The sequence below is a fragment of the Protomyctophum parallelum genome, assembly GCF_964188405.1.
Source record: "Protomyctophum parallelum genome assembly, chromosome: 14".
NCBI lineage: Eukaryota > Metazoa > Chordata > Actinopteri > Myctophiformes > Myctophidae > Protomyctophum > Protomyctophum parallelum.
This window is the reverse complement of record NC_139709.1, coordinates 34,338,119-34,364,748: the sequence shown is the minus strand read 5'-3', so window position 1 is coordinate 34,364,748 and position 26,630 is coordinate 34,338,119. Positions and strand designations below refer to the sequence as shown.

At 41.3% G+C, this 26,630-nt stretch overlaps 1 protein-coding gene across 1 annotated transcript in view; it reads right to left on the bottom strand.

The window, feature by feature from the left end:
- Window positions 1-26,630, bottom strand: part of st18 (ST18 C2H2C-type zinc finger transcription factor) — a gene marked incomplete at both ends in the record, with an annotated part of 55,244 nt that overhangs the window by 11,417 nt on the left and 17,197 nt on the right. The window contains 10 exons of the mRNA XM_083781086.1: window positions 1,305-1,516; window positions 2,644-2,855; window positions 3,993-4,085; window positions 4,190-4,280; window positions 5,717-5,851; window positions 7,164-7,934; window positions 11,424-11,644; window positions 14,161-14,191; window positions 15,648-15,699; window positions 18,512-18,627. Coding sequence (XP_083637212.1) covers window positions 1,305-1,516; window positions 2,644-2,855; window positions 3,993-4,085; window positions 4,190-4,280; window positions 5,717-5,851; window positions 7,164-7,934; window positions 11,424-11,644; window positions 14,161-14,191; window positions 15,648-15,699; window positions 18,512-18,627 — 1,934 coding nt within the window. The remainder of the gene's footprint in view (window positions 1-1,304; window positions 1,517-2,643; window positions 2,856-3,992; window positions 4,086-4,189; window positions 4,281-5,716; window positions 5,852-7,163; window positions 7,935-11,423; window positions 11,645-14,160; window positions 14,192-15,647; window positions 15,700-18,511; window positions 18,628-26,630) is intronic.

Genomic DNA, 26,630 nt, shown 5'->3' with positions numbered 1-26,630 from the left:
TAGGAGTGGAAACCTTGAATCATCTACACAGTACACACAGTGTGTGTTTGTATATATAGATAGATATAGATATAGAGATAGAGATAGAGAGAGAGATATAGAGAGAGAGATAGATATATAGAGAGAGAGAGAGATATATATAGAGAGAGATAGAGAGAGAGAGAGAGAGAGAGAGAGAGAGAGAGTCGGCGGGGAAACCGTGTATGTCCAAAACCATTACTTTTCAGCAAAATGGAAAAAAAATAACCTGTGTTCCAACGGTTATTATTTAGTCACAAGCTATTGTTAATACTTTTCATTGGTTAAATGTTTATAAAACTCAGACTTAATTGATCACCGTTACTTTCATGTTTTCATAATATTAATTAAATTGAGAAAACAGCAGTTCTACAAGCTCAGAACGTGTCGTGAACTCGTGATGCGAGAACATTGTGAGCTTGTAGCTGCTATTTCTGCTCCTTTTGCGTGACACAGGGAAAAGCAGCAATGAGATATAGATTAATTCAACATATACAACATATACATACATTACATTACATTACATACATACTGTATGTATGCAAATGAAAGTAGAAAAGGCCCATTTTATATATAAATCGAGAGGGGGGGGGGGGGGGGGATACCAGTGTGTACATTAAAGAAATTGATTTGAGTGAGTAAAAGACTTGAGATCCTTTAGCTGTTTGATTTAATCCATCCAAATGCTTCCATAGACTCTTGGGTGCAGGGCAGGCACACTGCCGATGCTGGATCACAGAACTACGCAAAGATATTATCCATCCGCCATCTGCAGCACGCACAATGCCGTTTCACACAGACTACACTACTAGCCCGGGTTTATCTATACATGTTCAACCATGAGGAAACAATTACAGGACATGTTTAGCCACTTAAACACTTAAAAACCACAAAAAAACATTCTAAATTAGCTTGCGGAACTGCTATTAAAGAAAAGTTAGTTTTTACTTTCACCAAACCGTGAAGCCAGGGTTAAAGTGGTCAACAAAAAGATGGTTGTATGTGTGTGTTTTTGTGTGTGTGTGTGTGTGTGTGTGTATAAAAAAAAATATATATATATATATATATATAACCCTTAATTTTTTTAATGTTATCCACCCTCATTTTCTTTTGTATACGATAAAGCTGCACAGTACACCTCCTTGTTTTTCTGCCACCAGAGAGACTATAGCTCCTCTTGCCAAATTCTCTCTTTTGATGTTGCTCCTTTTTTTTCATATACACAAATCAGAGGTCCTTTAAAATGACCACATTAAATGCCTTTCCAAGTGGTCTGATTTGATTACCTTTGTTGGGGTTGCCAGGGGTCGGGCAGCGATGGCCTCCATGTTTCCTCGGTAGCGCGTGGAGAGGTTAAGGATGACGGCGGTCGCCGCCGCCGCTGGGCCCTGGAGACCACCGTCTCCATTTGTGAAATGATGACTGGCCGGGCTGTGGTGACCAGGGGTGGGCAGCCGGCCGCCAGGGGCAGTAAGGAACCCCGGATATTGACGAGGAGCTACAAGACACATAGTCACTCAATTATATATATATATTTTTTTGTATTGTTTTATTGTTTTGTTTTATCGTTTTATTGTTTTATCGTTTTATTTTTTTAGTTACTGTTTTTCCCCCACCAATTCTATCAAATAATGCTTATGCTCAATGCAAAAATGATTTAAGTTTCATTTGCAATTTTACCAATACATTTTCATTACTAATGAATTGCCAAAATGGAATTAAAATCTAAAAGATACTTTAGACCAATTTAAATGGAACTTATTACTTGCGCAAGCAGAGCGCGCAAGTAATAGTTTTCGTCCATGTCGCCGTTTACTGCGTATGCGCCGTGCCAGCATATGACGTAATGACTATACTGTGGTGTCAGATTACATACATGTATACATACATGTATACATAGGGGCATTACCTTTAATCCTCCCGACACTAAAACATATCGTCATTACGTCACCATCGAAAACCAATTACACCCTGGCATTGGGTCCTTTAATCCACATCTTTATTACGTCATCATTGAGAGCTAGTTATACCAGTTATACCCTGACGTCATATGCTGCTACGATACATACGCATCAAACGGGGCATACGCAAAGTAACCACATTATACCGCTAATCAACTTACAATTTACATATACAGTACATATACATAGAGGCATTTCCTTTCCACCTTTCACCTTTCCTTTAATCCACCCAACACTGATCGACATATACGTCACCATTGAAAGCCGTCTCTTACCATACTTAACAATACTACTTTTTTACCTCCAAAAACTAGGTAGGCTACGTAGCAAATAGCTAAACCTAATAATTCAATATTTCAAACGTTCTTTCACAGAGAAGCTGTTTGTAGCGGTCGACACTAGTAGGCCATTTATGGCCTACTTGTGTGCAACAAGCAAGTATAGGCACTCGACAGAGTGCAGTTCTAGTTTATTATTGTGACTGAGCATGGTCGGACATATACATACACACATATATATATATATATATATATATTGTCCCTTTCTTGTGGCAGGAGGTGACCATCGTCTCCTTTAAGACGTGCCTATACTGTCTGCCTATATATCTTGCACTATGGTATATCAGGCGTAATCTTGTGAGTCAAATATAATGTGTGAAACTCACATTCAGGGAAGTGTGAAGAGATGTCTTGCTCCTGGTTGGATGCCATCAGAGGCTGTTTGCCGAAGACCTGTGCATCAAAGCTAGCATAATCAAAGCGGATCTTGCTGAATTTGTCCATGTCCTTGGCGAGGTTGGTTTGCAAGGCCGCTACTGGATGCGAGAACCTATAGTTCAACTGGCTCATGTCAAACTTATTCATCAAGCTGATGGGTCTAGGGGAGGGGGGGGGGAAACAAAATGAAAGTGAAGATGACCATGCTATGCTGTGAAATAATAGCATGTAGTGAATTGACGAGTTATTAATATGAGAGACTACAGAAAAGCGATAGCTATAGAAAAGCAGACCATTTCATGGCTGTTGTTATTTATTCACAGATGCCAATGTCTTTGTCCTTGTTGGGAGTCTGGTATCTGATCTGTGTTGTCGACTCACAGCAATGTTGCCAAACTAATTAATATCGTAGGAGTGGGCTTCCTGCCCGTGGCATATCCAATATGAACAAAGAGTTCTGGTCTTTTATCATCTTTAATAAAAAAGGAACTCACAAGACCCACAACCATTACTTAAGTGAGACGCTATCAACTCTTTCTAGTAAAGAGGAAAAATAGAAGAGGAAAAAACAAATTGTGTTCGCATCCGGGAATAAAGCATCTTAATAGTTTATTTGACAGTTACTGCATTTGCAACAAAAGGAAAATAAATCCCTCTACCTAATTGTAAATGAATACCCTCAGCACTCTGATTACACCCCTCCATTCCCCAGCACTCTGCACTGTACATTATGTGACCGTTAAAAGGACACTTCACCCTTTTTGCAAAAATATATATGTTAATGACGTTTAGAAGCTTTGGAACACTTTCCTGGGGGTCTTTATGTGTGTAATATGTGGTTTTAGATATTTTAGATTGTAGCAGTGAGCCCAGTGTCTCTGATGTCATGGACACTGGTCTCACTACCTTCCTGGACTACAATTCCCATAATTCTTTGGTGCTCTGCTCCTCCTTGTGGATAGGGGGGAGAGCTGTCTTACTGAGACAACATGTAGTCCAGGAAGGAAGTGAGCCATGTGTCCATGACATCAGAGACACCAGGCTTACTGCTACAATGTAAAATATCTAAAACCACATATTACACATGTAGCCGGTCAGATCGTAGTCATACCTAAGAGTAAATCCTTTGCTACACTTGGTTACACACACATAAAGAGAAAGTGTTTTAAAGCTTCTTAACGTCATTAACATATATGTTTTTGCAAAAAGGGTGAAGTGTCCCTTTAACTATTACTCGCAACTACGTATAATATGTGTGTATTAGAAGGAAAAGCTCTGATCTTACCTGGCGTCATACTTGGGCGATCGATCGGGTGTTAGTCTGGATTTTGGGCTCTCACTCTGCGGTTTGGAGACTTTCACTGCTGCGGCGATGGGGCAACCTGAGAGACTGGACGACGGGAGAAAGTCAAACACATTAAGCCCCATCATGTCACTCATCTATGAACAAAGTAGTAGTCGTACTAATAGCGCGCTGTCCCCTGGACGACGTACCTCCGGTGGGTGCTGCGGTTGCTATTGACATGGCCTCTTCCGGTGCACCCAGGTGTAGGGCACTTGAGGACGTTCTCGTGCATGGCCAGGACTGGGGAGACACGGAGGGAGAGAGAGCAGTTAAGACAATGGTGTGGACACCATTTTCAGATCGTGTGTCAGTTGTCAGTAAATACAGGCACAGTTATAGACAGTATACACGTGACTACAGCATATTCAGAATTGATATAATAAAATGTATAGGAGTTCTGTTTAATGGAGGTTTTTTCACAAATAGTTAGCACATTTGTAAACCTCCAGAGCAGAGATCTCACCGAGACAATATTATATAATTACTGCTGCTAACGCTAAAAAACAAAGGTAAACGGTTTCCTTATTGTGAGGGATTGCCGTGTGGTGGTGGACGGTCGGAAATGTAAATAGCTTACAGAAAAGCAGACTACTAACAAGACACAGCTAATTATATTCTTCAAAAACCACCACATTGTTAAAGGTCTGCTCTGTATCCTTAGAAACTTCTCTTTTGTGCATATTCTCCAATTAGTTTGTGGGAGTTGTCTATTTATTTTCGAATACTGCACAAGCTAGGCCTTTGATTCGCAAATACTGCCTCCAGTCTAAGAGCATATGCTTTCATTTAGAAAAAAAGTTAATTACGTTTTCTGTTCCTTTTGTAACATTACTGTTTAATGTTCAGCGTTTGTTAAGTTATGTTGAAATGACTTAACAATTATCAATTCAACCAAACCCAAACATTTTCAATAGTCAGACTTTGCAACACATTTTAGAAAAGGTGGGGAAAAGGTAGTTTATTCGTGATAGGTCTCTCACATCCAGGGGGGCAGTCAGCCAGATATTTCGTGAAGCCTCATTTGAAATCGGTAGTTCATATAATGGCCTGTTGTGGCGCTGGACCGGACCCAAAAAGCCCCATAGCTCCATAGAGGCCCATGTATTTTGGCCCAACTTCACCTAGACTGTATTACCTTAATAAACATGGTCATGAATACTTTCTTCTTCCAGTCACTAGTTTAAAGTCTCAATTCTAATGTCATAATATTCTTTTTGGAAAATTATGGTCCCATTAATTAAAAAAATGACCATAAAGAAAAAAAAACATCGCGTATGTTCTGAGGGGCGTGGCTACCATTACAGTCTATGATCGGGATTCCCCTCCCACTCGAGTCAAAATAAAAACCAACGGAGAAGAAGGGGGGAAGTCCCGCCTCGTTGTCTGGGCAGCCAATGACCAGCTGGTATACAAAACGGAGCCAGCCAATGGCCAGCTGGTACCAAAGATGGCGACTTACATCAGGAATTAGCATATTATTACAGGCTTCATTTTACGTTCATGTTAGACCCGGGGAACGCTTTGTCCATATTTTTTACAGTCTATGCTCACATCACTGAACTGGAATTACTGTAAGCAAGGCTTTTTTTTTATTGAATTCAAACTCATGAGAGAGTTTTAAACAGGATCATCAGTTAAAATACAACAATTTCCATATTGTAGCTTGTGTGGCTTACTTTCTGGAGGAACTCTGACTTTGTGTGGACACCCAGACAAACTCCGGTGGTGTGGATAGAGGCCAGTTACATGACCGGTGCCATCACAACCGGGAGTCGGGCACTTGATATCTTTCTTATCTGTCCGTGGTGAATCTGTGGACACAGTCAAAAAACAAAACAAAAAAAACAATTTGTTTGGCTAAATTGGCAACAACACTCATTGTACCTTTATATTTGAATGAATGTACTTTCCAATGTTTTGGGGGGGAAATGATATATCTAAAAGAAAAGCCTCACTCTGAAGAGTTCAAGGAATTATGGGGGTGGAAAATGTTACCTATTGTTCATTGCTCGGTATAAATAAATAATAATAATGATTACACTCTTGAGTTAAGAAATGCATTCAGTCAGTCAGTAATGTTTTGTCAGACCTATAAAATCGTTTTTGATTTTTGTTTTCAAATAGATGCCCCGTGTTGGAAAGAAACTATTGAAATGCACTTGTACAGCATGCATTCTTACTGTATACATTACATTCCAGTATGTAACATACTGTCCACAACTCCATGTAGCTTGAAATATCATGCAAAGCCAGATACTTTTTTTCCCCCCTCCTGAAACGCATCTATTAATCTGTCATTTTAGTTAAGGCCACAGTTCAACACAGAGCGTTCACTTCTTAATGCCCATCCATCGAAAGATTACATCTAGGATTACACATTTAGCTGCAGTCATTTGAAGAATCAGAGGAAAACATCAGAGGTACTTTATAAGGATTTAAGACTTATGGTCATGGTTTTACAGTTTATCTACAGTAGTTGATTCCTATCAAAAGCCAATATAATGAGTTGTAGCAATTCCAACAGGAAACTTTTTACTTTTAAAACATTTAGTCTGGTTATTTACTACTTCACTTGCTGCCTAATGGTTTCAGTATTAAAGAGGATTTCCTCCCTCTAATTTCCCTCTGAGTATAGTTCTCTTATTCTTTCTTTTTTTCTTCTGTCTTCCAGTAACCAGCCACCTATAAATCACAAGTAGTCAGTTTGATTTTTATACTAGATTAACACGGTGCATTTCTGAATGTACCATTCATGTGTCCATGCTCATGACCATGTGTCACTTCCCCCAAGTGAAACTAGACATTTATTTCCCAGCTAAACCGAAATATATACATGCAGTACCGAGATAATAAAGAAAAGGGAGGGGAAAAAAAAAAAAGGGGAACCCCTTTTGGTGGTAGCATTATGTTATGCTTTATAGCTATTGAAAAATAGCAGATCTACAAGCTCATAGCGCACCACCGAGTGGCGCGCCACGAGCTTGTAGGTCTGCTATTTTTTGAAAAATCGAAGAACGACTGACATAGAAACATAGCTTTTTCAGAAAACTGTCAGGATTTAGAAGACAATTTTAGAATCGTCATCAGGTCAAAATGGGTCAAAGTGAAGTGTGTCGTATATACCTCCATGGTAGTTGAGTCTGCTCTCCAGGTCCATCATCCTCTGGTGTCTCCTCTCGTTGGTCATCTGCTCCAGCAGGAACCTGTCCATCTCTCTGTAGGCGTGGTGGAGCACCTGCCGTTGCTCCGACTGCAGGGCCATGGCCTGCTCCAGCAGGCTGAAGTTGGCTCTCCCCCGGCCCATTTCGAGGGCCCTGTCCTGGAGGCTCTGGGTCCAGTCCTCCTCGTGCCGTGGGGGCGGCCTCTTCACCTCCGGCTCCCCCTCACTGTCCTCCTCCTCCTCCTCCTCCATCATAGGCGGTGGGGGTGGCCCGTACCGAAGGGCCTCGGCCTGGTAAAGGCTCGCTCGACTCATGGGAACACCTACGTCGTCTGCCTCGAGGTCTACTCTCATCTGCTGGCCGCCGCTCCGTCCCGACGGGTCTTCCGAGGGTCTGGAGGGACTGCTGTTGGAGTCGTTGTTCGCCCTGGCAGACAGAGATAGCGGCTCCCACTCATCCTCCGGGCTGTCTCCTCCATATGGGCTCCCCCGAGGCGATAAACTACACGTTGCACTCATCCTGTCCTGACTTTGGTCTTCGTCTTCATTAGCGAGATCCCCCTCCTCCTCCTCCTGCTCCTCCTCCGCCGGAGCTCTTTGAGACGCGTCCGCCTCAAACCGCGGCGAATCATCTGATCGAACTTCAGACCACCCAATAGGATCATGGGACTTTGCCGCTGTGCCGTGGAAACCATTTCTGTTGGCCACTCCATTAACAACCTTCAAGTCTCCATCTAAAGGTAGTGAGGAAAAAATGACAACACTAATTATTCAATTCTGTTTTCACGCCTCAGCCATGCTGTGCTCTTTTTGCGACCACTTCGGTACTCGACAGGATAAGACCTGTATGTTCCTAAAGCAAGTGGTTTCTTTATCTTTATCTCCGGCAAGTCACAATATGTGACCATTTCTTACAAATGTGGATGAATGAACCTGGAGATGAAGAACAAGATTGGTTTAGTTATCCTTTTCTTCTTATCCTTTTCTTCAATCAGAGTGCAACATCGTAATTTGAATCCAGAATAACCAGATTAACCATGGATCTTCAGTGCTGTGCCAACAGAAAATCAGTTGTTGGCATAGCAAAATAGGTGAACGTTGTTAAATGAGGGGGGGGTCAACTGAAAGTATATAGTGTTTGTGATTAACTGCAATATAAACTGTTAAATGTGGCTATCCGTACAAAGCCTGTTTAAAACCAACATCTATTTCTAGGAAGGAGAAATCTGTATTTAACGCAATAACGCGTTAAAAGTCATAAATAAAATGAGGATTGGCAGATTGTCCCAATGGAATAACATCATTAATAGCCTAATTTCTGTCAACGGTATTTGGATGACACTATAATATATTATATATGCTATAAATAATGTAATTCACATGCTACTTTAATAGTAAAATAATTTTGCTACAGGTTTTTGCACTGATTTGGGGCCTTCCATTATTCAGTGGAAATCCATGAATCCAATGAGCATCCAATGAGCTACAAGATTGTGTGAATCCGTTTGAATGGCAAGTCTGATCATCGAAACAGACCGACACTGATGACGTTAAATCAAAGCCAGTAATTAACAATGGAAAGCTATCATCTGTATGTATTCAACATCATAATGGATTGAATCTCACAACTAATTTGGACCACAAGATATTTTAGACCAATATAAGCATAAGCACTAAGGAGGCTATACTGTTTGTTTATCCTCTCAAGTGGCTAGACGACGTCAAACCAAAAGTACCCCACAGACCCATCCGGATCCATTTTGAGAATCATATCACCACTGCAACTTATTGCTCTGAAGAGATTTCAATGTATCTCTGTTGTCGGGAAGAAACCTCTTAACTCCAAATTGTTCATTTTTCAGGAAATTTTAATTATACATTTTTCAGGAAATTAAGAAAACCTTATATTTTCAAAACAAAGCAATACAGCCTCATCAATGTTGGTGTCGTGAGTTTATATATTGTCAATTACTTGCATGAGAGGGGAAGCGGTGGTGGAGTTAGTTGCTTTAGCAGGCAGTTTGAGGGTCCAATGGAGTTAAGGTTTTCTCCAGAGCGTTTTTGTTCAATAGCACTGATTTATGCAACAAACAAAAAAAACGATATGACAAACGGGTATAAATAAAATGGCCACAATAAGATGGAAAACCACTTTTGCAAATTCCTAGCCAATTCCTAGTCTAGCAAGCCTAGACTTCCTAGCCTAATGTGTACGATGGACTTTTAATTGTAACATTTGCTTTATTCCAACTATTTAATGGTGCATTCTTCTTCCATAATATCTATTATCAATCTATCCATCCATTTCCCCAGCTGTAAACATATTTGTGCAACAGGTGTTTTCTAAAGATAGCGCCTAAAGATAACTCCTGTCCAATGAAATATTCATGGCAGTTACACTTAGTTCTAATCAGTATCAGGTGGCCATCAAAGTCTTGTGTTTCATTCAGATGGATGGACACAGGACATGACGCACAGTCACACACAGCACACCATGCACATGCGTACACACATCACACATGCATCTGCGCATGCACACACACACACACACACACACACACACACACTCACGCGCTCATGCACCCACACACACACACACACACACACACACACGCATGCACGCTCGCATACAGACACACAGACACACAGACACACACACACACACACACACACACACACACACACACACACACACACACACACACACACACACACACACACACACACACACACACACTTAAGTGCAATGAAAAGAGATTGGGGGAAGGAAAAAAGAAAAAAGGAATCCCTCTGGTGTTTTGTGTGTTGGAACAGGTGAACGGTTTGTACTCCAGAATAGCCATTACCAGCCCTCTGCAGCAGGACTGGAGTTGGCTGTGGTTGAGCACAGTGTGGCTCAAACAAATGACACGCTTGTTTTTCTCTTTATGTTCGAATGCAGATATGACCAGCATGCAGCATCCCACTGTAAAATGAGTCGTTTCCAAGTCACTTAATGCCACTTCTGCTAAAGAACAAACCAAAAAAACCAAAACATCCTCCCAAATCTGACAGTGGTACGAAAAAATTGGTCTATATGTGTAACATAGTCATTTCCTCACGGTAATGTGATGCGATCGACGAATATATGGAATCTTTCTCACTCAGCATTTCTATTTTAAAACGAATTGCAGGGTTTGTGAGAAGTAAGATAATGCAATGTTCCACAAGCTAAAACTAATAAACAAAACCACCTAGAAGTTAGAAAAACACGGAAGGGAAACTGATCATACGCAGATGTAACTGTAACTGTAATATGAACCGAGGGAAGCAAATATAAATTCCATTTCCAATGAATCCACACAATTCGGTGAGCTACTCTTCTGGTCCATTTAACTACACACATGTGTACTATAATGAGCTGTAGACATTATGCCTAATTATGTATTAGACTGTGTTAGAGAGCCTAACAAAAGCTTTTGAAAGGGACAATTACGTTGTGTTGCTTAGTTACATCGTTAAAAATATACCAAATAAGTGCAGATTATAGTGGGAGAGAATGCACATGCACACAAACCAGGGGCATTGTTGCCAAAATGCCCAAAATTCAATTCATTAGAAAATAGACATGTTTACCTTTGAAAAAGACAGCACTTTAACTTGTAATGACCATTTAACTGTGGTTGATGACATTAACGTGTAGCTAGGCAAAATCCCAGCTGTAGGAAAATAATCCTTGCCCGGTATAGTGCTCTCAATTGGCGTCTGCTCATTTGCTGCGTATAATGTGCAACTTTAATAAAAATCAATTAAAGAAAATGAAATAAACTTTCATTCAAATTAAGGTGAAGCATATAACGTGCTCAGGCTTTCAATTTTTTCCCATTCCATGGCGTCCATTCAATGGATTTGGAATGGCTATTAAAAAGGAAAAAAAGACAGACGAGGTGGGGGCCAAAATCTGGACCTCATCAAAAGGGGAGAGGGTAAAAAAACCCATGCCAAAAATATCATGGTAGATCAGCTGTCAAAACTTCAATTTGAGGACGCGCGACACAACTAATGTGGACCCAGCAGCAGTGTAGTCTTTCACTTCCAGTGCACAATGACGGTGTTCTGGCTGGCTGGCTGTGGCTGGGCTGGTGGCGGAGGGGAGTGGGAAATATGAATGCAACAGATGGGGATTTTAAAATTCAGCGTCAATTGTTCATCGAAACAGACAAAACAACAGGACATCTGTTTACCTGCTGGAGTGTCAATGTTCCTCGGCTCTTCTTTGTCCCACGGTGCTGCCGCCACGGCCAGGTCTTCTTCTTCTTCACCGCCGCAGTCCTCCTCGGCACTGCTGGGGCTGTAGTGGCGGGGCTTCATCAGCAGGGACTTCCTCTTGTTGACGGGGGCACCTTGCTGCACCCCTTCCGGGGCACTCCTCTTCCAGGAGGCCACGACAACGGGCCCATATGGGCTGGAGAAAAGGGGACGGAGAGATCAATATAGGTCTAGGGTGGGCAACTGGCGGCCCAGGGGCCACATGCGGCCCCCACCTTCACTTAATGCGGCCCTCAGGTTAATGTCAGAATACTGATATAATATTGGTTTCAGCTGTTTACAATTCCACAACATGCAAACATGACCTGCTTTAATTACTTCAGTCTAAATTAGTAGCTCAATGCTCAACACACGTATAATTAAAGGCATTTGAAATTACATAAAAATGTAAATTTTAAGCATTCCAATTCGAATATAGCCAAAAATTGCCGATCTACAAGCTCAAAACGTGTCGCAGCCGACGCGTTTTGAGCTTGTAGCTTGTAGATCGGCAATTTTTGCTACGACAGTAATATATGGCCCTAGGGAGTGAGTGTGGAAATATAGTGGCCCTCTCCATCGTCAAAGTTGCCCAACCATGGTCTATAAGCTGAATTCCCCCCCCGGTGGTCGGTCGGTATAGCTCTCATATACCGTTGGCTCGTTTTGAAAGTTCTGACAAGCTGGATTCGTGTCTCTCAAGTTAATGAGTGCTTTTGTTCGAATTGGTGTACAAACTGGAGATTACTGCCGTTTTCTTTTAGGCGACATGATTGCACGATGATTCATATTTTGGATACAAAAACTGATGTCTTGGAAAAACAGAATTCTCTTAGAAAACAAACTTTAAAGTATGTGTGTGTGTGTGTGTGTGTGTGTGTGTGTGTGTTTGAAGTATTTTGAATGAATTGTGCAAAAACTTGGATTGTTGTATGCTCTAGGAGTCTAGCAGTACATTTAGGAGCATTTGACACAGTGAACCACCAGCTGCTCCTAGAAACCCTAGCGGAGCTAGGCATCGGTGGAACGGCACTAAAGTGGTTCTCCTCCTACCTCACCGATCGGACCTACCAGGTTTCCTGGAAAGGTCTGCTATCATCCCCCCGAACCCTCCAAACTGGGGTCCCACAGGGATCTGTACTTGGTCCCCTCCTTTTCTCACTGTACACTAAATCCCTTGGCACTATCATCTCTGCTCACAATATATCCTATCACTGCTACGCCGATGACACACAACTGTTCCTATCCTTCCCCCCCTCTGCCACTCAGGTGGAAGAGCGCATCACTGCATGCCTGGCTGACATATCACAGTGGATGTCCTCCAACCACCTCAAGCTGAACCCAGACAAGACTGAGCTTCTCTTCTTCCCAGCTAAGTCCTGCCCTATGCGGGAGCTAACTATTTCCGTAGACAACGCCCTGGTAACGTCTGTCCCAACAGCCAGGAATCTTGGTGTTGTCCTGGACAGTCAGCTCTCGTTCAAAGCTCACATCACAGCTGTCACTCGATCATGTAGGTTCACACTCTATAACATACGACGAATTAGACCGTTCCTCACCCAGGAATCAGCCCAGCTCCTAATCCAGACAACAGTCTTGTCAAAACTCGACTATTGTAACTCCCTCCTTACTGGCCTACCAGCATGTGCACTTAAGCCTCTCCAGCTGATCCAAAATGCAGCAGCTCGCTTGGTCTTCAACCAGCCAAAATTCTCACATGTCTCCCCCCTGCTCCGCTCCCTCCACTGGCTCCCGGTCGCTGCCCGCACAGAATACAAAACTCTGATGCTGGCATTCAAAGCAACCAAAGGTATGGCTCCCCCATATCTTACAAGTATGATTGAACCCTACAAACCCTCCCGCGCACTCAGATCAGCCAACGCAGGGAAACTGGAAGTACCCTCACTAAAAACGCCGGGACAACGCTCCACACGTCCCAAACTCTTCTCCCTTCTGGCTCCAAAACTGTGGAATGCACTTCCCATTGCAGTCAGAACTGCAGCATCACTCCCAATCTTCCGCCGTAGCCTGAAAACCCACCTTTTCAGACTCCATCATGGCCCATAGCACTTACCCTAACCCCTTAGATAGCATTTCTGTTGGCTTAGATAGCATTTGACACAGACTTATAGCATGTTATGTAGACAGCACTATAATTGTATTGTATATAGTCATAGCACGCCATAGTACATATGTATAGCATAGTAGTGAATATGTATAGTTTATTATGTATAGTGTATGTATAGTTTCATCATATAGATATTCCACTGTTACCTTCTTAGCTTACGCATGTTTCATGATAAATGCTTTTATGTGATGTATTCCCATGCTTTTGTTCTTGCTTAAATGTAAGTCGCTCTGGATTAAGAGCGTCTGCTAAATGCCTAAATTGTAAATTGTAAATTGTAAATTGTAGGAGTGTAGTAGTACAGTTGTATGCTCTAGGAGTCTAGCAGTACATTTAGGAGTCTAGTAGTACAGTTGTATGCTCTAGGAGTCTAGTAGTACAGACACTCTGATAGAATACAAACTCTGATATAATGCAAATTCCATTTGCATTATACAATAAAAACAGAATGAGCACTGACTTCATTTTTTTATACATTTTGTTCATTTTTGTTGAGCATGATGAAGGTGAAGTAATTTTTTTACAAATATGTCATGAACTTTTACCTTGAAGTCTCAGTGGTGCAGTCAGCCAGCACTGTAAATAAGAAGAGAGAAAAGACAGGTAAACATTCAATAGACAAGGCCTGTTGCTCCAGTGTTCCAATGTATCATTTATCCTATGATACATTCGGACAATGAATGGAGAAAAGTTGTATCAAACAACAATGATTGATAATGGTTGTTTTTGATCAAGTAGCCAATCTGATCACATAACATGCATATGGTAGATCAAAGAGGTGGTTGCCCACCCGCATGCGTATACTTTTGGAGCTTCTTATAAAAATTGATTTTTTTGTTTGCCTTCCTGTAAAAGCGTAAGCCAAATCTATATATTTTGTCATATGACTTAGGCCTATAGAACAACAACAGCTGATCTACAAGCTCCCTATATATAAAAAAAAGCAAGGTTGTAATAAGTAATTCAACCCTGCGAGAGTAAAAAATGGCCACATTCACAAAGGTAAATGAAGGGGTTATGCACGGTGCATAGATGTGAAGGTTTCTTCTTGCATTTAACAAAGCCATCAGCTATGATCAGACGACGGAGGAGGATCGTGGGGGAGGGGCCTCTTTATTGATCTGAAAAGCTTCTCATTCAATCTCCCGTGTTCTCCACGGGAGAGACCAACAGTGTAGCTCATCCTTTGACGGCTTTGACAACATGATCTAAAAGGGTAAATCGATTTTCTCCAGAGGCCCATGCAAATCTCATTCACAGGTTTTCAACCCTACTCCCATGAAGCACTGCACGACCGATAATAACGCTTCCATGAATTTCCCAGACACGGTAATAGCTCCGGCATACGCAGGCGGGCCTCAGAGGCCCTGAACACTTGCATAACCCATTCTGTACGGGAAGCCCCTTTTTGGTGTTTTAACTCATTATGTTGTACTTTAAGCTGTTGAAAAATAGCAGATCTACAAGCTCGTAGGTCTGCTATTTTTGAAAAATCGTTAAAATGTGCCTCAAATCTTTGAATATATATTCTTTCAGACCGAACGTTTTTAACTCAAATATTGGGGGGGGGGGGGGTCAAATACAGATCATTCTGGGGGTCCTTGACATGAAATATTGAGCACCACTGATATAGAACTAGACTTTTTTCTTTTTTTTTCCGACGTCAGGCCTATATGGGATAATGACATACCCAGTCTAGAGGTTTTCAATCACACAATATAGATGCACTCCTTAACTAATTTGAGCCAGTGTTCCAATTTAATGAAGTTATTCCCCTCTGAATAATGTAATGGCAACGCCAGCGCTCTTCAAAACTGCCGAGATAATATATAAACCTGACAGTTGTGAAGTTGGATTGTTCTTGAACCGATACCCCTGAGCCATATCGGTAAGTGGAAATGCGTGTGTGTGTGTGTGTGTGTGCGTGTGCGTGTGTGTGTGTGTTTGCACACTGTATGTTGGTGACAAGTATGTGTGTACGAATGGGCGTGTAGTTAAAAACTCAGCTAAACATGACAACTGCTACACTCACCAGTGCTTCTGTTACATGGTTGAAGCGCGTTGTCCTCGCCATCAGAATCCATCTATATATAATAAAATAAAGCATCAGATTATTGAATAAATACATTACGGATTAAAGTTTCTCAGTCTGATTTCAGTCATTTGGATTTCATACCGTCGAAGGCAGCATGTGTCTCCTAATGGAAGCGTGTTGCGCAGTGACGCATTGTGAGCTTGTAGATAGGCTATACTCTCGGTTATTTCTTTATTTTTAGGATTGGAGTGTAAATTGGAAGTGGTCAAACTAGCAATATGTTTAGAAGCACTTTCCATGAAAAACCCTAATGGTCTCGGATATGTCCTAAAACGCAAAGGTTAAAGACTCAATCTGTGTCTTCACCTGGTTGGCGGTATGTAGAACAGGAACAATATTACTAGAATATCATTTTACATATTTGTGTTCATTTAGGGAAACTGCACTAGTGTGAGTACGGCTCCTTTCACACTGTTTCACAAATCGCATAATAGGACTTAATTGGCCTTACACATATTTTTTTCAGTCTTTTATTTTTTCTTTAATCCATGATGGTGCACATAATGTGTACCTTACTGCACATTCTATAAGTCCAGAAACAACTGAAGTGGGCACATAGCCCTATATCTGTATTATCACTTTTTTTTAATTATTATTATATGTTATATTGTGTATTGTATTGTTAGCACAGTCTTGCAGAACACGCCATCCTTTTGCTGCTTGTACCTGTTTTTTTGGGCCATTCAGAAACAGACCAAAACACTAGATAGTTACAGTATAATGTTGAGTATTCAGTATTTTGGATTACCCGAGATAACACCACAACACCCCTAACATGTCCAATAGCGTGCTAATGCATGCCGCAGCAACACAACAACTAAAAACATGAAATAAAAACTTTGAACGGTGAGAAACACACCATAATAATCTAAAAATGATAATATTTAAGTGCAGGCTATACGCCTCACACAGCATGTGTTTAGACAAAAATAGTTAGCAAATAAAAATCCATCCACTCTCCCTGCCTGGCCATCCATTGCTTGTGGATCCCAAATAAAACCTATTAGACATAATTATTCCAGGGCTGATGGCGGCATATTGTGATCACAGGGCCAGTGAGACCTGTGAGTCATAGGATACGCTGTTACTTTTCCACGGTAATGGGAAACATGACTCCTCTCTCTCGTTTGCTGTTGTGATTGAAGGCACTGACCTGTCATACATTTATAATAGGGGAGCAGGTGTGGCAGTGATGGACCTTAATTTCCTTTAATAAACCTTTTATGTGCCACACTCTTAATGCCACGCTGGGCCCTCAGAGGTCCTGCTCATAATGGGTTCATTACTTTTGATTACTATGAGCCTATTGAGACAAACAACTCCCAAACACTATAGATTACATTCTGTAAAAAACTAATGCACCTCATTAGTTCGGAACACTTTTTTTTTTCCTAACAAACATTCTGCAACTTTGTGCATGGGTTCTATTATATGAGTTTGACGTTATGAACTAAAACATATGCCACATCCTCAATATTCAATTGTTGTCGTGTGTATACTCATTATATATCATCAGACTTACACTATATTGCTTACGTGTTGACTTGTGTTTAAGAGAACACATCCCAAAAGGTTTATCATGAAACACGCAAGCATTGTGAGCTTGTAGATCTGCTATTTTTCGCTATTCCTGAAGATTTCCGAAAGAGAAATGTTCATTTCTTGAACAGTAGCTAGTAGTTGGACACGAGGTTTATACCCGACAGTGACAATATGAACGGTTCAGATCTTCCTTTAGTCTTTCTGTCCCATGGCTGTCCAACAAATGAAGCAGATGTGTATGGAAAAATTGAGACTTTTGCATGGTTCTGAAGGTGGTTAAGGGTGCATGTTCTACTAATGTTCAATGATGCTTTGACAGTATAATACCTAGAGCTACTGTATTACTGAATGCCATGACTCATTTTGGTTTCTGGGGACACAAATAAAGCCTTTCTCATGTAAACACAGTTTTTTTCTGGTGTCAAGGGGATGATGGACCCTTAATGGTTCTCGACAAACTGAAGGCTATATCTAATTAGTCGAATACGGAATCATAAATAAAGGAACAACAAAGATGTCCATGTTCCAATATTGGATACACCTAACATGGTAATATGGAGAGCTGCTGTGACGTTTGACTGAATGTGTACAACGGAAGAACAAATAGATAGCATTCAGGGTCAAACATGAGCCTTTATTTGATATTCCCTCCACAACAAGAAACTTTATCTGATCCTTGACACAGAATAATGCATGAAAGCTTTCAAAGTGCCAAATATAAGGCTTATAATGAAATTCTGGTTTTTGGGCTGTTCGTATAAAAAGTGGAAAAGTCCCCCAGTCTACCAATCTAATCGTCCCAAGACCTGCACGAGAACCACAAGGTCAACTGAGGCAGTGCATTGTTTAATCCAAGAATTAAACCTAGGACGTTTCCTGATTGAGCAACGCCCAGCGTCATTGAAAAGCACAGTCAGCAGCATCAGCTGTAGTGTATAGTCCACCAACCAGTAACCACCCACCTCTTTGCATAAGTATAAACAATCTCAGTTTGGGAGCAGTGACCCTCACCTACTAAACATGCTACTTATCCCAAACATGCATTAGTCATGAGCTTTAGAGATAGAGACTATATCTGCTTTCACACACTTACTGTTATTTCTGATACAGAGAAAACAAAAGATATAGGCCTTTACAACAAATATACAATACAAAATATGTATGTATACATATTTATATGACCTTACATTACTTGATATTACATTGATTTAGAATAACTGGGCACTCTATGTCCCGCATTGGCATGGGATATGACTTACCTTTGATTGTAGTTTTCCAAGCGCTGTGCAGGACAAGCAGCCAGACCCACACTGTCCACCTTGGTTGATGTGTTCACAACTCTTAGCTCTCAGGACCTGGGCGCGTAACTCATTCTCTGTAATAAAATCACGTCACACACACACACACACGCACACACACACGCATATATATAAATCTCTGTCGTGGCATGGATAAAATTGTGCATTACAATTTGTCTCTTCCAATTTACTTTTTTTCGCCGGCAAACAATAATTGCCATCAGTTTATGGCAAATCAATTGGATCATTCTAAAAGCTCCTTCCCACCTATTTTATTAGCGTTATCTTTTGTCGTTGTTGCTGCTGTTTCAGCCATTGGCTGTCGAACGTGCAGTTTAGAAAACTGAGGGAGACGCAATGTAATAAAAAGCTCACATGGAATAAGGAACAAGATGCAAATTGATTGCTTGACAGAGATCAAATTGCTTGCCTCTAATTAATACAAAACATCCGAGAGGGAAAACAAGGATGAACAACAATGAGTACATTAAGCCTCTTCACTTCACAGATCTTATTAAAAGGAATTATTTATTTCTGTTAGCTTTGAATTAAAAAAAAAAGAAAAGTAAAGTATAAATAAATAAATCCACCTTCTTAATTATAGCCCTTACAGCATTTCCACCAAAAAGAAACAAAAAAACAAAAAACACAGGGGGGGGGGGGGGGGGGGGGCTGATCGTCATTAGCATAAGAAGGGAGGAGGGAAAAAAAAGCTACGTCTATTTGCGTCGGTTCGTCATCTGCTGAATCATATATCTACTCCCCCTCCCCTTTTTTCCCCAACACAAATAGTGCATCTCGGAGGACTGTTTGAGGGGGGGGGGGCTGATGCTCAGGGTCTATGTGATTTTTCTATGTGTTAATCTGGGGCTGGCTAGAGCTGTCCTTGAGCCCCCCCCCCAACCCCAACCCATTTCCCCCAGCCTATAACCCCATCTGCTAGTGTTCCCACCACGCAGCACAGAGGAGAAAGAATGGGGGCTGTGACTTGGGGGGGGGGGGGGGGTTCCCAGTCCAACAGTCATGAATAACCATTGCTTCACACCATTATTATTGTCATGGGCTGCTATGGATCCAAGTTGAGATGGTTGAGGCCGAGGAGGTGGATGCTGAGAGACATCTGTGAAATACCTTTTAAGATGCTATATACTGCTATATAGCATGACTGTTATAGTCCAATTCAGTGAGCTGATTGGAGATTTTATTATTATTATTTATTATGAAGTGCTGCTATTATTATTCTTTAATTTTTTTTTAACAATGGTGTATTAATACTGTGCCAACTGCTGTGGACATTCGACATTGACCTTGAATCATTTTGTCCTCTTGTTCCCAGCTTATCCGTGCACTTGGGACACTCTCGTGTAATTAACACACAGACGTTATTGTGATCGAGCAACACAAAAAAACTCGATGGCACTATACCGATCTTGAAACTATAATAATGAAGGGCCAGTAAAGGAAAAGTAACATTTTGAAGAAGACCCATAAAATTAATTACATTGTTTGCATTTCCTTTTTAGATAGGGGGCACAGGCACGGTTGATAGAGGCTAAATTAGATTACGCAAAATAAGATTTCAAAATGTCAGAACCCGCACACACTCACCCGACCAACTGTTATGATTAGATTAGTCTTTTAACATAATTACTGTCTAGGGCTGTGTGGTGGAAACAATGCATACATAAAAAAAACACACACACACACACACACACACACACAGGGGCTCTATCTGGACTGATACCCATCCCTTCCTCCCTGAGCCTTTTTTCTCTTAACCTTTCTTCGGCAGTATCATTTTGAATTATGGGGAACGGATGGGTGCTCTGCACAAGGTCACTGTCTGTTCTGTACCACCCCCCCCCCTCCGCTCCCTGCTTGTTTTAGTTTCTTTCTTTTTTTTATATATACCACGGGCACACTGAAGCGAAGGGTTAAAACTGGAATGGATTTAATTATGGAATGAATGGAATTATAATGCGCCTGCAGCAAGTTTTCCTCCTTATTTATTAAAGCAGCTGATGGGCCAGGTTTGATGAGCCACTTCTGGCATAATTGAGTCATCACACAAAGAGGGTTCCTCGCATTCAGAGTGGTTTTATCAGCAGCAAACAGACCTGATTACTGGCAATTACACTCTGATCTAGGGGAAGGAGGAGAGGGGAAGAAATGGGTAAATGTGCGGGGTATAACTTCTGTGTTTATAGTTTACCCCAGGAATAATTTTCACATTAATTTCACATGCTTAAGTGTTTTCTATTTCTGCATAATAAAGAGCAACAAAAAAAAAAAAAATGTAAGAGATACCGGTTTACTTTGATATTTTCTTGTAATGGATGTTTGAGGGGTTATAATGGAAGACTGATTCATGTGCAACATATAGGAAGAGGCGTGTTTGTTATCATCCACTATATATGCTTATAGAATCAGCAAAATGTAAAGTGTGGGCTAGAAGAATCAAACCGGGGGTGACTGCCCACAGCAATATACATCCTTGAATAGTGCTCACACACACCTTATGGCTTGAATAGTGCTCACACACACCTTATGGCTTGTGGAAACGGTCAAATGCTATTTAAACAAAGAATGGGGACTTATTTGTTTGCAATCTGAAACGCAAATCGTTTTTTTTGTGTATGTCTGTATATCAAACGCTGCTTAACTAAGATCACCTTCTTACCAGAGACAATTTAGAGAAACAAGTTTTTTTTCTCCCAAATGTATTTCTAGATTGCGAGGGAGCCATTAGATGGCCTGTGTCTAAAAAGCTAGCAGCTGGACATTAGAATAATAGCTAAGAGACGTTTTAGAGGAGGGTGGGGAATGAGGGGGGACTCTGATTTCCAATTCATATCCAAGCTGAGCCTAAAGTGTTGACATAATCATTTCCTCTTGGGTTTTTTTGCAATGATGGATCTTTGGTTATTTAAATCAATATATTCCAATAAGACTGGAAGAGGAGGAACTCAACTGAATAATTTGGACAATACAAAGTATAAAATACTAGGTCATGATCTTGTGATGATGATCAATGTCAGCAAAGATGGATTCACAGCAAAAAACGGTCACACTGGCTCGATCCCCCTGTCCCTAAAATATTCTTTTGAGAATCCGTCTCAATTATAAATGACAAAACAAACAATTTTGTGTGTGTGTGACAGGTCATTAAAAGAAAAATAATCAAGTGCGAATCAAACACATACAAAAAATATATACCACATGCCAAAAGTATGACTGAACATATGCAAATCAATGCATCCCAAGATCAAAATGAAAAAGAAAATCAATTTTCCTCCAGTCCATATATAAGCTCCAATGGAGGTTCTGCATTCACAGATACATAGTCAAAATCTTGAAGTCAACTGTGATTTCAGATATAACAGCCTCACAGCTACGCATGGCAGCCAAGCAAAGTGTTTGTGTCCGTTGCCAATATGACTACTTTTATAGAGGGGGAATTGGCATCTTATCACTTCTCCAAGACTGCGATGCTTCAATAAAAGAATGCGGCACACAGAATTCTTAACAGACAATTAGGAGGCTGGCTGGCCACTATCGCTTCAATGATTTGTTGCGATGGCATAACTACAGGCGAAACTTGTTATTGGACCGAGTTAGCAAGGCGCCCCATAAAAGAGTCAGATGGTGACACCTTTGCTGAGGTGATTTATGGATCTTCTAATCGCTTTCCAAAGTCATCTGAAAGCCCTCCCTCTCTAAACGGAGTTCATCTGGAGACGGACCACACAGAGACACTCACCAAGTCCAGATTGTTTCTTCTGACATCAAAGGGCCAATTTCCGTTTTTTTGACCACATTTCTGGTGCTTTTAGTTCGCTTATCACATGAAAGGGGATTGATAATATGCTATTTTATGTATCAAATCCAATCCAAATTATACCCACAAAATAGCATATATAAAAAAAGCAAGTTATTCTTTTTATTTTTTATTGCACAATGCTGTGCATCAGTAGCGTAATAAATGGAATGGCAAGACAATTCATCCCTTTGGCCTGTCTCCAGTATTGCAAGCCACGCTCGTGTTAGCGTGTATCTTTGAATTTAGTCATGAACATGCTTTTTCAAACCTCACTAATTTGGGGACAGGTGTTTGGGGAGAAAGAAGTTCCAGCCCTGGTGTCTGTCATCTCTACAGAGTATAATCCTGCCCATTGTTCCTGCCCAAGGAGGGCCTTTCATAGAGGCGGCAGGACGCATGAATGCAACCAGGTGGTCTGTAATTTGGGAGAAACGTAGTAACCGTTCGAGCTAATCCTCCCCCATCACAAAAGGCAGGTCTCCTGTGCGAGTCTGAGGCCCTCGGGGGGGCAAAGGGAAAAGTTTACCTCAGACACACAGTGCCTGAAAGGAGTCAGGGACTCTAGCACTGATTCCTAATCAGATTGCGCTGAAGTGAACAGCTCGCATGGCAGCTGTAGTTTTCCCAGGGTTAATTACCTTTCACTGCTCTCTCTAAATGAGTCAGCTGTTCCTGTCATTAAACAACTCCACTCTATCTCTGTTCCTCTGTCCTCCACACACGTGTGTGTGTGTGTGTGTGTGTGTGTGTGTGTGTGTGTGTGTGTGTGTGTGTGTGTGTGTGTGTGTGTGTGTGTGTGTGTGTGTGTGTGTGTGTGTGTGCGCGCGTACGCGTGCGTTTAACGCGCACACGCGTGCGCTTAACGCGCACACGCGTGCGCATGTGTACACATTGACTCGTTTTATTCCCATATTCCAAACACGTAGCGTACGTCATATTGTCACCGGAAAACTACAAAAACAAAAGTGGGAAAAGAGAAAATAATCAGAATAGCACAACCACTTTGATCACTTTACGAGATGAGGGTCAGTCAATGGCTGTTGAAATAGAGGTCATTGTCCCTTTCTTTATGCCGTTACCAACATCTATTCATCTTTATGCAGATGGGACGCAGTATTCCCAATACTCTCGCACCCTGTCAAAGCAAAATAATACCAATCTGTCAAGGTCTCATTCTAGCAAGCTCCCACTCTTACTAATTGAGTGTATAAAGGAATCAAATGATCCAAATAAACTCAAATATACATACACACACGTCATGTACACACAGCCAGGCATGTGTGTGTGTGTGTGTGTGTGTGTGTGTGTGTGTGTGTGTGTGTGTGTGTGTGTGTGTGTGTGTGTGTGTGTGTGTGTGTGTGAAAACGCATGCACGCACGGATGCACACACGCATGAATGCACACAGTCACACACAGTCACACACACACACACACAGTCACACACACACACACACACACACACACACACACACACACACACACACACACACACACACACACACACACACACACACACACACACAGTTCAGCTTTGATATAGTTGTGCTGTCATCAATTCTGAAAAATCTGCCTGCTTACTGAGCTCAGTGGCTCAGGGTGTAGGGGAGATTTAAGTGATTTTTGCCACTGTGTGGTAAAATCCCTTGGCCACCTGGATTACAAACTCTAGTCCTTTAACTCATGCCAGTATAAATCCGTGTTAACTCGGATTTACCTCTGGCATATGAATTCTCAGTCTGCATAAGCTTTGTTTGGAACGAGTTGAACATAAGTATTTCATGTGACAAAGATGCCCAATGGTAACTAAATTCCTATTTTTTTTATCCCCCAGGAATGTATACGGGGGGAAAATAGCTAGAAACTGTTGTAATTCCGTTTACAGGAGTATAACCTTATAGAGTTCTCTATTGCATTCGTGTGAGTACGGCCCACTAGCATCTATTCAGAGCAAGGAGAGAAGTGTGCGCATGCATGAGTTGTGAAAGCCATGTCACCATGGCAATGGATACAAACGCTGAGCTGTATATGTGGTCAAGAGTGCAATCAGATTCCATATAGAAAGATTCTCGCTTTGTGGTATTGTTATTTGCTCAGTTGTTCAAACACATTGCCCTGTCTGATATCAAAGAGATCATCATAATATAAATATATGGCATGAGCAGCCTAGAGGGTCTAAATTAAGTATTATCCAATATCCATACAATCTCCTCAAATACACACTCAACACACACGCACTCACACACACACACACACACACACACACATGTCTAGGATGGCAGCGTTAAGCCCGACTATTTTGTACTTAAAAGGTTAGCAGGGCTGGTTTTGTGAGTTTGATCCAAGCTTGCCAGATCAGCAGATGGTCCATGAATATGATTATGCATGTGCATCAATAAAATGAGTAATCTTTAACAAAATGTAAATTTGACTTAAGTCCAGGGTTTTAATACACAAGATGGACTTTAACCCACTTTCCATCAGAGATATGATAAGCAACTGCACTTTAAAAAATGATATATTACAGCTAATATAGCCTACTCTGCTTACATTTGGTACATGTCCAATGAAGAGTTCCCTCTTATGCCATACAAGGTTAACAAAACAGACGGAGAAAAAAGATCCCCAACTCTTTCCACTATATTGAATTCAATGCTCCGAAATCAAGCGACAGCACCGCGATGAAGCAACACGAAGAACACAGGTTCAGGAAAGAACTGAGTGAGCCACAAGAGAGAAGAATATTAACCACTGTAAGAGTGGTCAAAACTAAATCTGTTGTTTGTATAGTCTTCACATCATCCAAGCATCTCCGAGAGTGACAGAGTAACCTCTGTTAAGCCGGCTACTACTCTGACACTTACACAGCGCAGCACATCTTTTAAACAGAGAGATAGAGCTCACATGTGTCTCCTTATAGGAGACTCTCCTAATACAGCTACACGTTTACTTCACACTCGTGTGTCTGACGGACAGGGCACCATTTCCAGCTCGACTTACCCTGCCCCCTTTAGCCTTTGTTTTGCGTTTCATAGTGACATCTGGGAAGAGATGGAGTATATTAGCGGGAAAGCGAGGTATAGGGTATAGTCCAGTGTCTCACTGCTGCGAGTGAGAGAGAGAGAGAGAGAGAGAGAGAGAGAGACAGAGAGACAGAGAGAGACAGAGGGAGAGAGTAGTTTGTGTGTGTGCATGTGTGCGTGCATGCGTGCGTGCACGTGCACACGCACGTGTGCGTGTGTGCATGCGCGTGCAGGGACACTGTGATATTCAACCAAACCACTAAGCTTTTTTTGCAGCCTTTGTGTCACTCACTTAACGACCAATCTCATTAGCTGCTGGGCTACAATGGGCTGAATTATTTTCCATGTAAATACACCACATGGTGACCCTCAAGGTAAGACCCCTAAAAGTACTTTTAATCATATAAAAGATGTATGCCCCCCCCCCCCCCCCTCTTCCCCAACCCACCCGGAAAGAAAGAAAGAAAAAATCAATGACCAAAGGAAAGAACAGATTGGACCTTAAACAGAAATGAATTTAACAGCCTGTTAGATATATTCAGTTTAGGACAAAGGTTGATATTCCTAATGCCAATATTTTAATGCAATAGTAAAACGATTTGAGTCTAATTAATGACATGCTAATGCATGTGTATATGATCTCTAGTAGGGGTGTGCCAATGTATCGATATCGCGATATATCGCAATGCTTCCTCCCGCGATATATATATATATATATATCGTCCTCCCAATATGGTGACAATATGGTGACATTGATTAGGTAGTACTAGGCTAGCCATTGTTGTGGACAGGTTGCAAAGTTGCAGTCAAGTGTTTTACTGTTTGGAGGAGGCAAGATGCATGTACTTATTGGCCAGTTTGTGACACTAAAAATCTTGTAAGATTTCAGAATGAATACATAATTCCAGATTTTTGCCTTTTATGTTTTTTTTTTTTTTTTTTTCATTTTCAGTTACCGATATTGTGATATATCGTTGATGAAATCTCTTGCAAAATATTATTGAATATCGCAATATATGGAATATGGTGATATTATCATTATGGAGGGCCCAATATGGCCACAGATGGTGTTGTGAGGTATACCCATATTGTCCCACTCCTAATCTCTAAAAGTCTAAATCATGATTGCATGTTTCTACACTTCTACACTTAACATGAGTAGCCTATGTGGATGCACAGGTAACATATTATGGATGGGTCGGTGGTTGGATGGATGGGTGAGTGGATGGGTGGGTGGGTG